Source organism: Camponotus vicinus, unplaced genomic scaffold (assembly GCF_025532165.1).
Source record: "Camponotus vicinus isolate PSW18456_S1 unplaced genomic scaffold, iyCamVici1.0 SCAF_1, whole genome shotgun sequence".
Classification (NCBI taxonomy): Eukaryota; Metazoa; Arthropoda; class Insecta; order Hymenoptera; family Formicidae; genus Camponotus; species Camponotus vicinus.
In genome coordinates this window covers 35,466,088-35,479,844 of record NW_028141945.1, presented here as the reverse complement: position 1 = coordinate 35,479,844, position 13,757 = coordinate 35,466,088, and the positions used below count along the sequence as shown (strand labels likewise).

At 42.7% G+C, this 13,757-nt stretch overlaps 1 protein-coding gene across 2 annotated transcripts in view; it reads left to right on the top strand.

Moving 5' to 3' along the window:
* The window catches only part of LOC145963942 (uncharacterized), a 60,475-nt gene that overhangs the window by 31,136 nt on the left and 15,582 nt on the right, over positions 1–13,757 (top strand). For both annotated transcript variants that reach the window (XM_083086307.1, XM_083086312.1), the window contains exon 2: positions 11,392–11,446. In XM_083086307.1, the coding sequence (XP_082942433.1) occupies positions 11,392–11,446 (55 nt within the window). The remainder of the gene's footprint in view (positions 1–11,391; positions 11,447–13,757) is intronic.

Genomic DNA, 13,757 nt, shown 5'->3' with positions numbered 1-13,757 from the left:
GAAGACCCGGGGGGAGAGTTATATACACGGGATCTCCCCCACCGTCGTCGCCTCTCTTCTTCGTCTTCGTCTTTTTCTCTCTGTCCCCATCTCCGTTGCTCTTTCTCTTTCTCTCTCCATCTCTTGCTTTTTCCTTTCAACCAGCCTCCGGTCGTATTCCATTTAGCAGGGGCGCCGTTGGAGCCGACGAAGCATCATAGAATACCTTACAGCGAGGCAAGAGCGTAGCCGCCAGTGCTACGGAAGAAATAAAAAGGATCCTCTTCTCCTCGCAGCATGCCAAAATAAAACGGCACTCTAGCTGCCTGCCTTTCTCTTTTTCTCTCCTTCCTTCCGTCGTGCTCCTTCTGTCCCATTTGGTCTGTGACCGGAGAAAGGAAGAGAAAGAGACAGAGAGAAAAAAGAAAGAGTAAGAAAGGGGGTAAGAGAAAGAGAACGGTCAGATGGGGGCAGGCGGAGGGGGACAGAGAAAAGAAACGGACTCTTTATTGGTCTCTGGGAAACCGATCCCCCTCAAGGGCAATTAGCGAAGTACAAAACGGAGGTAGCTCTCTCGGTTTATGGATTGGACGGTGAGAGGCGATTGAGTCCCCTCCTTTCGGCCATATAGATCGCGCTCCGCAATGTTCGGTCGAGTGAAAAGTGTCATGGATAGCTCAATCTCGCGGATTAATATCGGTCAATAACAAGCGTCACGCTAATGCGAATAGCGCCTGCGCTATTCAATCTAATTAGCGCAGAGTAAAACGGTAGGCAACTCTATACGCGAGAGAGTACGACAGGTGATTAGAAGTTGTGTCGGCATGAATTACGAGCGTAAAAGTAACGTGTTTGCAAATATTTAGACATCGCGCGTTTATTACTCCGTGCTGAGAATGAGAAATACAGATTGTAACATGTGTGACTTTAAGAATGCGGATTTTTTAACAAGGTTAAAACGAGACGGCAGGACGAGATTCGCGCTTGATTCAATTTCTTTTTTCGAGGTTCCTTTTTAAGATGTCTTTTACCATCGCCTCCTTCTCGCCTCGTCCAGTCATTCGGATAATCAGCTCAAGGATAGTCACCTTCCGCCGGGAATTGTTACTGGAGCGTGTGTGTCACGATTGGAAAATGCATTTGTCCTTTGTAATGCAGCTGACAATGTATTGCCTGATTTGTTCGGCTCTTTTATTTCGAAAATTCGCATTACAACAAAGCAGATATTTAGGATACTTTGTCGAAAATAAAATTATTAAAATTTAAAAAAATATATATATTTTTTTAAATATATATATATATTAAATAAATCTTATAATTTTTATCTCTTCTAAATGTTTTTGTTAATCTTCAACCTTGCTTTAGACAATTTATAATTTGTTTTTTAATATTTATAACAGAATGCAAGATAAAAATATATTTATAATTATGTGCTCGTATCTTATATATACATCTTATATTACATATATTATATATATTATACACTTATATTGCACGACATTATAAATAGAATTCTATGTCAAATTTTGTGACAAATTATAGAATTATCTCAACTAAAGTTTTTGAATTATAAAAAGTATAAATTAGGAAGATTCCGAATTGCATCTCAAGTGCGATGATTTTCAAATCGAAATAGATATTGCACAAATAGATTTTCTTGAATATTACAATTTATTTAATGTAATATTTAGAGAATTTGCCATCAATGTTGTATTTGTGTGTGTTATATTTTATAATTATAAATTATAATATATGATAATTTAAAAGTTGTATTAATTTAAAGAATCTATAATCATTCCATATATCGCATAAAGAGCTATTGGTAAATTTGACAAAATTTCTCGCGCTTTAATTAAAACCCAGCTCCTACTATCGATTATCCTGCCTTAAATAGCAGAAATTGAACTTTATCCTATGGATCCTATTCCGGGCAATAATTATTTTAAAACAGATGGAATATTCCTGGAACGAGTCAACGCTTTTCTCTTAAATGGAATTATCTTTTTTCTATGCAAGGGATTAATCCCCATGACGCACATCGCGTCAACTTATATTTATTGTTAGATCACCGTCGATTATCTCGGGAATACCATTCAAACTAACGTCTTGGTAAACTATTATTGAGAAAACTCTTATTTCATCATCGATAACAGATATTTTATCAGGTCATTTCAACAAGTTAGCTTGACTGGACTTTTTTCTTATCATGCGTAGTATGCCTCTATTCATCTGTATGGAATATTACTTAAAGCGCATTGTTGTGCAAACTTCTTCCGCACAAAGCCATTTATAAATCGTACACGCGGATCTTCAAGAACATCTCCACCAATTCTAAGCGATCCCAGTGATCGTGGCATTCGCTGGAAACCGCGTGAGAGGAAAGATTGATGTCGATAGTCCCCTCTGATTAAACCTTCGGCGCCTGTATTCCCCCTTGCTCGCTCTCCGCCCGTATATTCTCTACCTTTTGCCTCATCCTTGCGGCGCACCCTAAGCTTCCCCCCTGCTGTCCCTCCCTATTCCCCTTCTCTTTCTTCCGAGCCTCTCGTCGAGGCGAGATAGCCTCCTCGTGGCGTGTACGCGTCATCGCCAAGTATAATATTCCCTTGGCAGACCAGCAGGCCTGGCTCGCTGGATCTCACATGTGAGTTCAGCTCGAGACCTGGAGGGGCCGGGCCCCCGCGTGTCCACGCATACACACGCACGCTCGGTCTCTAGAGTGTGCGTTTCAGCGCGGCGGAGGGCGGAGGTGCTTGAGGCAGGCAGGCAAGGGGAAGAGGAAGACAGCAGCGGGGTCGGCCAGGGCGTTATTGAAACACTGGCTGGTTGCTTAGAGCACGTGGGATGTGTGGGTTTCCAGCGGATCGTCGTCGATAATTGTGGGCGATCGCGCGATGCATCGAACGGCTTTCGCGTTGCGGAGTCATGCCACCCGGAAGCGGCCGCAGCTAATGATCTTCGCATATTAATAGGCAGGCGTGATATTGAGATGAGACAACTGCCTGGATTAGTTCTATGGACCTATAGCGTGTAGAGAGGAAAGAGATATTGTTCGGTTTAATTATCGGGCCTTTGTCAGTGGAAATAAAGTGTCGGGGAAAGAGATGGTTGATGGGATGCAAGGGAACAAATTGCACCGCTAAAATCCAAGCTGAAGATAATGTATCTATCTATGTCTTTGTACAGTTATCTCGAGACTTAGAGAAACGCTCTATTAAAATTATATTATATTGGATCTATTTTTATTTGTTTTGAAATTATTTACTATATTTTCTATTATTTTCAAATAAATATCGTTTGAACGTAAACTTTTTATCTTTGCATCTTTCTCGAAAGGTTAAAATTAATAAAAATTGGTAGAGTATTTCATCTGTCAATGAATCTGAAAAAATTCTTGCGGGAAGATTCGATTGCGCAATCCTCGAATTAACAATTTCGTAATGTGAAAAAGGAGCGAGGGAATCTAAGACGGTTTTTCCCATGCATTTTTTCCCATCCATTACGTGGACGAAACACACACGTAGTGTGTCGGGAACTGAAAGCAGAAAAACGATGACAAGCAAAATACGAAAAGTGTGCACGTTTCCTGCTCGCGGGGCGAGACGCGACTGAAGGAAAAAACGAATCGAAGCGACACGACGCTACGTGGGAGAGCCAAATAGAGCAGGGCGCGTGCTCGAAACCGAACGCCGCTCTATCCTCTTCTTTTCCCTCTCCTGCTCCACGTGTCCTTCGCTTCCGTTCGCCTCTCCTCGCCCCGCGACGAGGAGGATACTTAGACCGCATGTTCGCGGGTACGATACGCGACCGATATGCTTCTTCTCTTCAGCTTTGGTCTCGCCGGCAGGTGATATTGAATGCCGCGTCAACGGGATACGCTCGATCCGTTATGAGTTTCCCGATGTTTAACGCATTCATCGTATGAATCTTCTTCCCAGCGCGTCTCGTCGCGGTGAAACGGATCGCTTTTAATAATAAACGAGAGACACCGGGCTCTTGCAATATTTGTGATTCTCGCGAAAACCGCGGCGTTTCTTGTTCCGCGAAGAAACATCGCAGTTGGCTTTCTGCATCTCAGCAGCGTGTAACGTAATTAGAGGCGCCGTACATTTTTAATGTTTCATCGTTACGGCCTTGTACGGGACGAGCTTCTGCAAGGATTTCTTGGATATCGAAAACATGCTGCGCGAATGAAAGTTTACGAGAAGACGTTCTCTTAATTACTGAACTAACAAGTCTTTATCGTAAGTTCCAATAAACTTTACAAAGCGAGCTTGCATTTTGCCCGTTGATCTATTAATCATCTTGATAATTGTTGAAATTTTTTCACTTTGGATTTATCATCTACCTTAAATCTCAAATGGTCGATCGGAATAGAAAAAAACCTTACCAGAATAACCTTACCAGGGTAAGGTCTGGAATATCAAGATTCGCTTGCGTCGCAAACGAGCTGCAGTTTTCACGTTTAATGCTCCCGAGACTTCAGGACCCCGACGTTCTTCGTTAATGCACGCGGCGGGGATCTTTTCGTCGTCGTCGTTGGACTTTTCCCCTCGGTAGAAGGCAGAGAGAGCGACGCACGTGTAGGTGTGTGTGTGTCGTTCGATGACGCACACGCACGTTATACGCCTCGAGAGTAATGGATGTATTACACGGCCGAGGATTCAGAGAAACACGGACAAGTACGGGGCAACACGTATGAGAGGGACGGGCGGACGGACAGACGAATGGGAGACTGTTACACCCAATTGTCCCTCGTTGCGCAGGGGTCAAGTAAGGTAGCCAACCGGCCACGCCGGATACCGTGGTTGTTCGTAGCTCTGACAATGTTGCTCCCAATCGTACTGCATTTTAATCTCAATGTTACGAGCTATCGCGAACAGAATCGTATGAAAAAGGCTTTTACGATGCCTAGTCTGAGTCAAATTTTCGTACGAAATTATTTTTCTAAATTCAATCTTGAGTTATAGGCAGAAGAGAGAAATTCAGTGCTGATATTTGTAATAACAAGAAAAATTAAAATAAAAATATATGTATAGTGATAAAACAAGATACAATAATTTATATAATAATCTTCGTGTTTCATCGACTTTATGTAATTTATGTAAATTGAAAGAAGATTGCAATTTTTTCTAAATAAAAATTATACTGTTTCTGTACACGATCACGGAGAATAAATCTCGTTCGTCTATGATCGATTGATGCCCGCGCATTTACAATGTCATCTTTGGACAGCGAAGCGCAACGAAGGCTTGGCAAAGTGCGCGTCTTTCCTGTCGACGCCACTGGGATCGTCCGCCGCCGCCGCCGCCGCCGTCATCGTCGTCTTTTTATTTCCTCTTCTTTTTTTTGGGGCGCACACGTGTGAGGTTATCCCGCTGACGGTGACCCCGTCGTCCTCCTACCGTCTCCTCCTCCTCCTCCTACTCCGCATTTGCTTTCCAGATCAGAACTCCTCCAACGGAGATCTCCGCCGATCTCCCCCTGACGCAACCTGGACGCGCCGCTTTGGAAGCGTATGCCAAGCAAGCGTATGACGTCACGCGTTCCTCTCCTCTCTTCTCGGTCGACCTATATATCGGCGAGTGATTCGTCGAATCTGCTTCTCGAGTACCGCACGCTCGCGCGTACCCTTGGAGGACAAACGCGCGAAAAAATCCGACGAGGAATCTGTCCCCTCCTTGATACGCATCTCGACAATGCGATCTTTCGACAAACATGACTCGCTTCGCGGATCTCGCAACCTCTCATGGTTGCCACAAGGACAGTCATCTTGCTTCGCGGCGATGATGAATCTCGAAGCGTCGAGGTTTGCGCTTCTTGTAGATACGTTAACTGTGACGACTGAATTTTACCGTCCCGAGAGAAATCAGCGATTGTCTCTCCGTGAGATCCGCTACTTCGATTCTGCGATGGCCATAGCGGCGAGGGCGTTTCGCAACGGTAGCAGGAATTCGATTATAAGAATCCTGAGAAAGACGGACGGGACGAGAACGAGCGAGGCGCTGAGTTAAACGGTAAAAATACAGCGGGGAGGAAAATAAAAGCGCCTCGAATGAGGGCGTAGCGTCGGTAATTGCCGGCGGCCTTGAGACCCGTTCACCGTAGAAGCCTACGTGTATTTATGCGACGCCGGATTTGGTAGGCAAATGAGCCGAAATTGAGAGTCGCCCGGTACACCGAATCGCTCGACGTAGCGAGAGAAAGAGAGACGGAGAAGAGGGAGAGAGAAAGAGAAAGAGAAGGATCGGCGACAGACGGTTGAATCGCGACGGTCGGTAGGTGTTTTGCCCTGGTTAAAACATATAGCGGAGAAATCACCGGTAGGCCACAATCATTTCCCCATTATCCAAAGAGCTACCCAGAAGAGGCAACTAAATCGACCACTCGAGCGAGCGTTCTCCACGAGCAATCATCCTAACGGGCCCAATTCGGTCCTCCTTTTGCGTCGCGGCCGGTGCGGTCGTCGTGTTCCGGGTCCCCGACGAGTTTGACCTTTTCTTTATTCTTTATTGCGTTGTTTAATCGCTTTGAATGTTGCTCGATTAATCATGTATGTATAGATTACGTGTTTCTGAAAACATATTTCATGAAAAATATGCAAATTTTCATTTTAAATCTGACAATTTTTTTTAGTATATCAACTATAAGCTATTAATAGAATTAGAATTATGATGATCATGTTTTCTTTTGATTCTATTGCATTCTTATTAAAAGCAAGTTTGCTCTGATATTGTATATATCATTATAATAATTAATATTTGATAAAAAATAATTATTATAATCGATTTCTCCTTAAATTATATATTTCAATAAAACCACGAGTTAATTATCGTATTCGAATTTATCATGCGCTTTGGCATAAAAACTCGAATTACTTCAGAAACCTCACAGAGAAAAACAGACTGAGAAAAACGGACATCGCCTCGAAAGTGACACTTTTGAAAGAAAGTCGCCGTCTCTCTTAACTGGCTCGGGGATCTTGTACGTTAGTCGCGCGGCTTCGACTGGCAATTCAGCATCTTCGCTCGCCTCGAAAGACCAAAGACAATCATCTCGGACGATCTCGCGGCGGTGTCCGGCCGGTTGCCGCTGATTGGTCGTACACCGGCTACTGGACCCGGTTGACCCCTAACCCCGGCAACTCGCTCGGCTTTATCGTCTGGAATTGTTGTGTTGGTGGCGAGTTGGTGCAACACATCGCGCAGCTTCCCGCCCGCGGAGACCTCTCATCGCCTCCTCTCGTTGTACACGAGCGCGCGTAACCGTGTACCACACGCATCTTGTGGAGCCACGGCGGCAGCACGGCGGCTGTACGGTGGGAGCGGAATTCTGTGCTGAGCGACAAACAATTGCCGCCAAGTGGCTTAATTGCAGCCAACTAAACAAATGTCACAACCGTATCCAGCCCGCCGACAACGGCGCCCGCGAGCGCGACTCTTCCCTCTCTAGACAGATCTGGCTCCATACGTCTCTTTTCTTTACGGAAGAGACGAGAGGAGAGAATCCTCATCGTTCCGGAGTCAGCAGCGCGAGTTAAGAATCGTCCTCCGTTTCTTCTTCTTATCCCAACTATTGTACGTTCCCACGTACGAATGCGTGCGTACGAATCGAGCCTCGTACGCTCGTTGTGTTAAAGAGAGACGTGACCCCGGCGAACGTCGTAACAGAACTCTCATCTCCGCGATCATCCTCGGGATCTCAACGAGATAGCCGGAGCGGAATCGTTAGCTCGACGCTTCCAGGAGATCTTAAACGACGCGGCTGCTCTTAGCTTCGTCTCATTCTGCTTCTCCTGGTTCACCTCGGTCTTCGTTCTCGTACTTTATGCCTGCAAGACGCCGAGATCGTTTCTCATTCGTCGTAGGTGTATACGACCGGCCGGTCGTGCGCGCAGTGAGATTCCCATTTATCAGGGTACATCCGCCGGAAGTGGGGCGGCCCCCGTGCGTAGGTGAGACGGAGAAGGAGAGAGAAGGAGCGCGTAGCCCGGTGTAGAAGTGGGAAGACCGGGAGTGTATTAATAAATTAATACCTGCGACAACATGTCGGGGTCCTTGGGCGTAGCGAATGAAATTAGCGTTCGGATCTCGATATTACAAACGTGTAAAAATAGTCTCTATTTATTCATGTGACAGTTTTATTGTTTCGCGAAATTTTCGTTGCTTATAGGTCACTCTCTTTTAGAGATTATTCTCTCAAATAAATTTAAATCTTTATCTTATTTTCACGAGTTCTAATTAATAAAGTTTGTAAAGTATTTTATAGGAAAAAGAGGACAGTTTAACGAATAAAAAAATATGTTAATTATGCTCTATGTACGATTGCATGGCTTCCAGTATTACTAGAGTACCGTTTGCCGTTCAACCACGAAGACTACGAAGACTTCCCGTATCGCTCGTGTCCTTGTCGTAAATTAAACGCAACAATTCGCAGATATCCTGGCGCGCAGGATAATTCTTAACGATCGTATCGATGGTATCAATTACAAGAATACCGCTGCGGAGCTCGGGTCCGCTCGTCGCCGATCGACTCTTTCTCAGAAGGTAACCTGCCGCGATTATCTTTAATGATAGACACCTTGACGCGCCCGACCGAGCGAGATCGAGACCTCCGGGACAAGCGGCTCGCTTGATCGCAAGACTATTCTTCAAATCGCAGATACGCGAGTTTAGATTACTTGAATTTATCGGAAAGGAAGGGAGGATTTGTGACAGAAGTTTTATATACTTCCTGTTTTTTTATTTTGAATTTATAAATTTTTATTTATATTCTTTCTCTCTGCTCTAAATCTTTAAATCTCTAACTCCTTTTTCGTTTCTACGATCATGGTCGAATCATCATTTCTTAGATTACAAAGGTGGTTCATTATAATCGATAGATACGTATAGATACTTCCGCGACCGATTCCATGAAAATCGGGTTATATTAAATTCTTAATGAAAGATTCTTAAAATAACCTCCCGCGGATGCAGCTTGAAGTCAACGGTGTATTTAGAAAGGAAAGAAAGAGCGAGTGAGATATCCGGCCAATAAATTCCACCGATTATTAAACAGATTCTGCGCTTCTATCTAATACTGATAAACTTTTGAATACACCATCCCGTGGATCCGTTTCGGGCGATTGAAAAATACAAACGATATCAAGTGCAATAATGAAAATTCAATATAATGCTATAATTTTTATATAAAATACGCTATTTATATTATCGAAAACGAATTGGCTGAAATTATATTCCAAGTGAAATAGATTAAATACAGATGGAAAAAGTTTTGGCTCGCTGATTTATATATGTAACTGGCGATTCTAAATTTGACGCATGGTTGATATGTATGAATCGGAATCATGCATATGTATTTCAATATGGATAAAAGCGATGCGAAAAAAATCCGCAACATTTCGAGACACTCGAGTGTTTTCCCGTGGCAAACAAAACTGTCAAATCGCGCGATCGTGTGTGTCATAAAATATATATATATATATATATATATATATTTCTTTATCGCGGAACGTATCGAGATACATTCCTCCTGTACCTTGCGATAATTCTCCTCTTCGTGGAAAAGTGGAGGGCAAATTGAAAAAAAGCGCGGCGCGACATTTCGTCGCGATTGGATCTCCTCGTCACTCTCGCGATTTCCACGTTCGTCCGCGCGTCGGAATTTCTCGGTTACATCATCAGGAGTTTTTGCGGCGCTGCGCACATTGATACGCACGGACACGTACGCGCGCTCTCGTGTGCGCTCGCGCGCTCGCTCGCTCGCTTACACGCCGCCTATGTCCTACAAGCCTGCTGGACAAAGTTGTGGCCGGTATCAATTGGCCGTGCTCTCCGCGTTGTATACCGGTCGACCTTCTGGAGTTGCAACACGAGACCTGACACAGATAGGAGAGGCTGTGCCGCTGCAGAAACGCGCGGCGAACCAGTCGGCCCAGGCATCGCGCAGGCTACGTAGTGCATGCCTTGCGAAACTGTCGGCCGGCCGGCCGTTCATGTTTCAACCGGGGAAAAACCCGTTAATTTCGTCGGCATAAAATCAATCAAAGCGAGATAGAATCGCGCCGCTAAAGCTTGCCTCGCGCGACTCGATGCGAGGATCGATTAGACGACGGCGCGTGATGCGATATCGCGGAACGCGGGGAACGCCGCTTCCCGCGAACGCTGCTCTTTTCGATGAAAAACGACCTGACCATATACAGGATCCTCCACTCGACGAGCCTCGGCCTTATTCCCCCCAGAGCGTCCCTGACCGCTCGATCTCGGCCAGTAGCGTAAAAAGAGGACGTTCCTTTTTTTATATTTTCATTTTTTTTGAATGAACGCCGAGATGAATAGAGATCTGTTTCCGCGTGAATACGAATAATGTATCGATTGCATTTTGAGAAATTTTATTATAAGATAAAATTATAATATTATCGTTATATAACGCAGTGAAAATAGAAATTTAATTTGATCTTAATTATCTATTTTTGCTATATTTGTATTATTACGATAAAGAATTGGAATTTGACATGCGTAATGATAAATAATTTCTTAATGAACGTAAAACTACTTGCGTTACGTAGACACAATTTCTGTGCATATGAAGTATTTAAATCGGAGATTAATCACACAGGCGCACGCATCGAAAGGGTTGAGAGCCGATGCTTGCTCGCGTTACTGATTCCAGATTCTCGATGTGCGTTACCTTCGCGATGCGACGCAGCACCGAGGCGTAAGCAATTTGCATTTCGACGAATCGCGCATTGCCGCCAGTTCTTGATCTAGGACAATAAAGTCCACGGTCTTCCTGTAGGCGTACAATAACGCGGTACAACCTTCGATAACTTCTTCTCAATTATACGATTTTATGCACGATATCATGTGAGAATATAAGAATTTGTAAGTTCATCTATTACTAAATCTATTACTGAATAATTTCAATAAAAATTGCTTTACTTTATAATTATGTAATAATTAAATACAGAGTTATGTCTATATTAAATATAAAAAAAAAGATTTACTTTACTGCAAAAATAATTATAATTCAGATATGATCTTGTAGTGCATCTACATTATAATTTTTTACTTGTAACGCAGGATGAAATTACTTAAACTTTTTTTATATTAATATATTTAAAGGACACCTTACAAAAATGGCACGAATGCTATATAGCAAGAGTGAATAAGGCCGCGAGCATCTGTCCCTGAGTAACGATGTGGTTAGGCCGTGGCTGCGTTCGCGCGGTATTATCATAACATCAACCGGCAGTTACGGAAAATGAGTTTCGCGAACTTCTAAACGCGTTGTAAAAATTTTGTCCTGTCTTTACCGCGCGGGTCCAGAGTGAAACCGTTCGACTATCACAGACTACGACTCGAGAGCAGGAAACGCTTCAGGATCTAACGGCTTTGTTCATCTCTGTTGCAGGAAAACATCTCGACCCCGGAGCCAGCCGACATATCCGAGGACGATCACTATCCAAGTGAGTAGAGAGAATCTATCATTATCTATACCTCTCCTGTAGCGTAAATCTCGTCGTATATCAGTCGGTATCAGAGGCGGTTGATCGGAACCCCTTTACCCGGCTAAAAGACTACGAGAACCTCACGAAACAAGGAGCAATACCTATCTCGCGTGTGCACGCGTGCAAAGTCTCACTCGTGCCGTGTCACTTTGTCGACTCGATTCGGCTCGAATATATCTTTCTCTGTTTCTCGGAGAAATGTCTCGTTTTTTCACCGCGAGGTCAGGTCGGGTACCGTTTCGGGAATCTTGACCCGAATTCTATGGTAGCACCGCGCACGTTCTTCTAAATTATTGAATCGTGTCTCGAATTATTTAGACATCACTCTGCCATCTCGCGCAGCTCTCCATTTCTCTCTTCCTTCGTCTCTTCGTGCGCGTTTGTTTGCCGATTAATAAATCTCTAACCTCGTCGCCGAAGCGCCGGTCTGCTGCGTATCATCGCTAATTCTATCGGACGAACAAACGGGACCGCACCCGCGCGAGATACGCTAGAAAATCTACGGATTGTCCTTTTGAACTCACCAGTCCGATTATATGCGGTTGTGCGCAGGAAACGCGGACATGGTTGTTGCAATCGTTCTCGCGGAATTTGCGCGAATTAATAAGCTCGTTCGTACACTTTGTCCGTCGCTTTGTTGCTGTTGCGCATTATTATATAAAGCTGAATTAGTCATTGATAGATTGAGGCTAGTCTGCAATGTGCTCTGATGATAATCCCAAATCGACGTAAATTTCGGAATACGAAGACGATGAGTCGGAAGCTGATAAAATTTTGATAAATTATAAAGAAGTGAAATTTGTAGATATCTATTTCATCTTATAATTATTATTAATTTTTATATATTGAAAATAAAATGAAAAGTAAATTTTTAAATGCAATTTAAATCTCTCATCAAATTGAAAATAAATTATTTAAGATAGATTATGATTTAATTTTTTTTCGCATAGTATATTTATTGAATCGATATATATCTAATAATTTTTGGATACATTTTTCTGCTACAAATTTTAGATAATATTTCAGCTAATAAATCAAAGAGTTATATCTAACGATCAATATTGATGATGGATCTGCGTATACGTTCACATAGAATGAATTAATATAACAAATTAATATCGTCAAATTTTATTCGGTGCATTCTCAATTACTATTTTATACAGGATATACAGAAGATGCGTTGAAACCGTGTCATATAGGCGTATTATGATCAAATAAAAAGATCAATGATTCCGTGAGAAGAACATAAAAAATACATGCACGTATCACATAGGCACCGAACGTTCAATCAATTTACTTGCGTCAAATTTTTTTTGCCGAATGTGTCAACGAGACTTTTTAGAAGAGATTCGAAAATTGAACTAATGAAAACATGCTACCCGCTAAAAAAAGGTCAAACCATTTTACTCATACAAAGTGATGAGATAGTCGTAGTAAAAAATTATAAGACGGTAACACCTAGTTTATAATTAAAATTCAAATGAATCAAAAATTTTGTACAAAGCTTTCCGATCAATATAATATAGTTTTTTCTTCCGACTATGTTTTTTATGAATAGAATGATATTGCATTTTAATTCTTTCATTACATAACGCTTGCTCTGATTCATAAATACACTCTCTTTATAATTGTTATCTAATTCTGATCTTTGATAATTCTCAAGAATCACGCTTAAGGTAAAAGAGATAAATAATGCCGGAATAAGTGAACTTGTTAATCATTTCGGAGGAAATTTGTTTTGAATTGCATATAAATCAAAAAAGTAAATCTTATATATTTATCAGATGTGTAATGTAATCAGTTTGAGAGATGTATCAGAATGAAATTTCACATCAGTACATGTATGATATTGTCGGAAAACATATTTGCAGCACGCATTTATCGCAAACCTGTACATGCGTGGCTTACATTATATCGGTGACGATTTCGAAATTATCGTCATCTGGATGTTATTTTTTATTTCTATCGCGCGTTCTTTGCTTGTCGTTTTGCATGATGAGATGCAATCTGTGCAAACGAGAAGAATGCGAAAAGACACGTGTCATCGTTCGCTCTAGGATATCAGTATATTCGCCGATCATCGCGACGAGTCATGCCGTGTACGATGTTAAAACTGGCTCGTAGATCTCGCCGACTTCCCGGTAGATATCTCGCGAAGCCAATCGTCGTTAATCGCGCCGTCGAATTCTACCGCGACGCCGATCAATAAGTACAAACGACCTCCCTTCGCCGACTCGATCGTGTCCAAGGATAAATCATGAGCGCATAC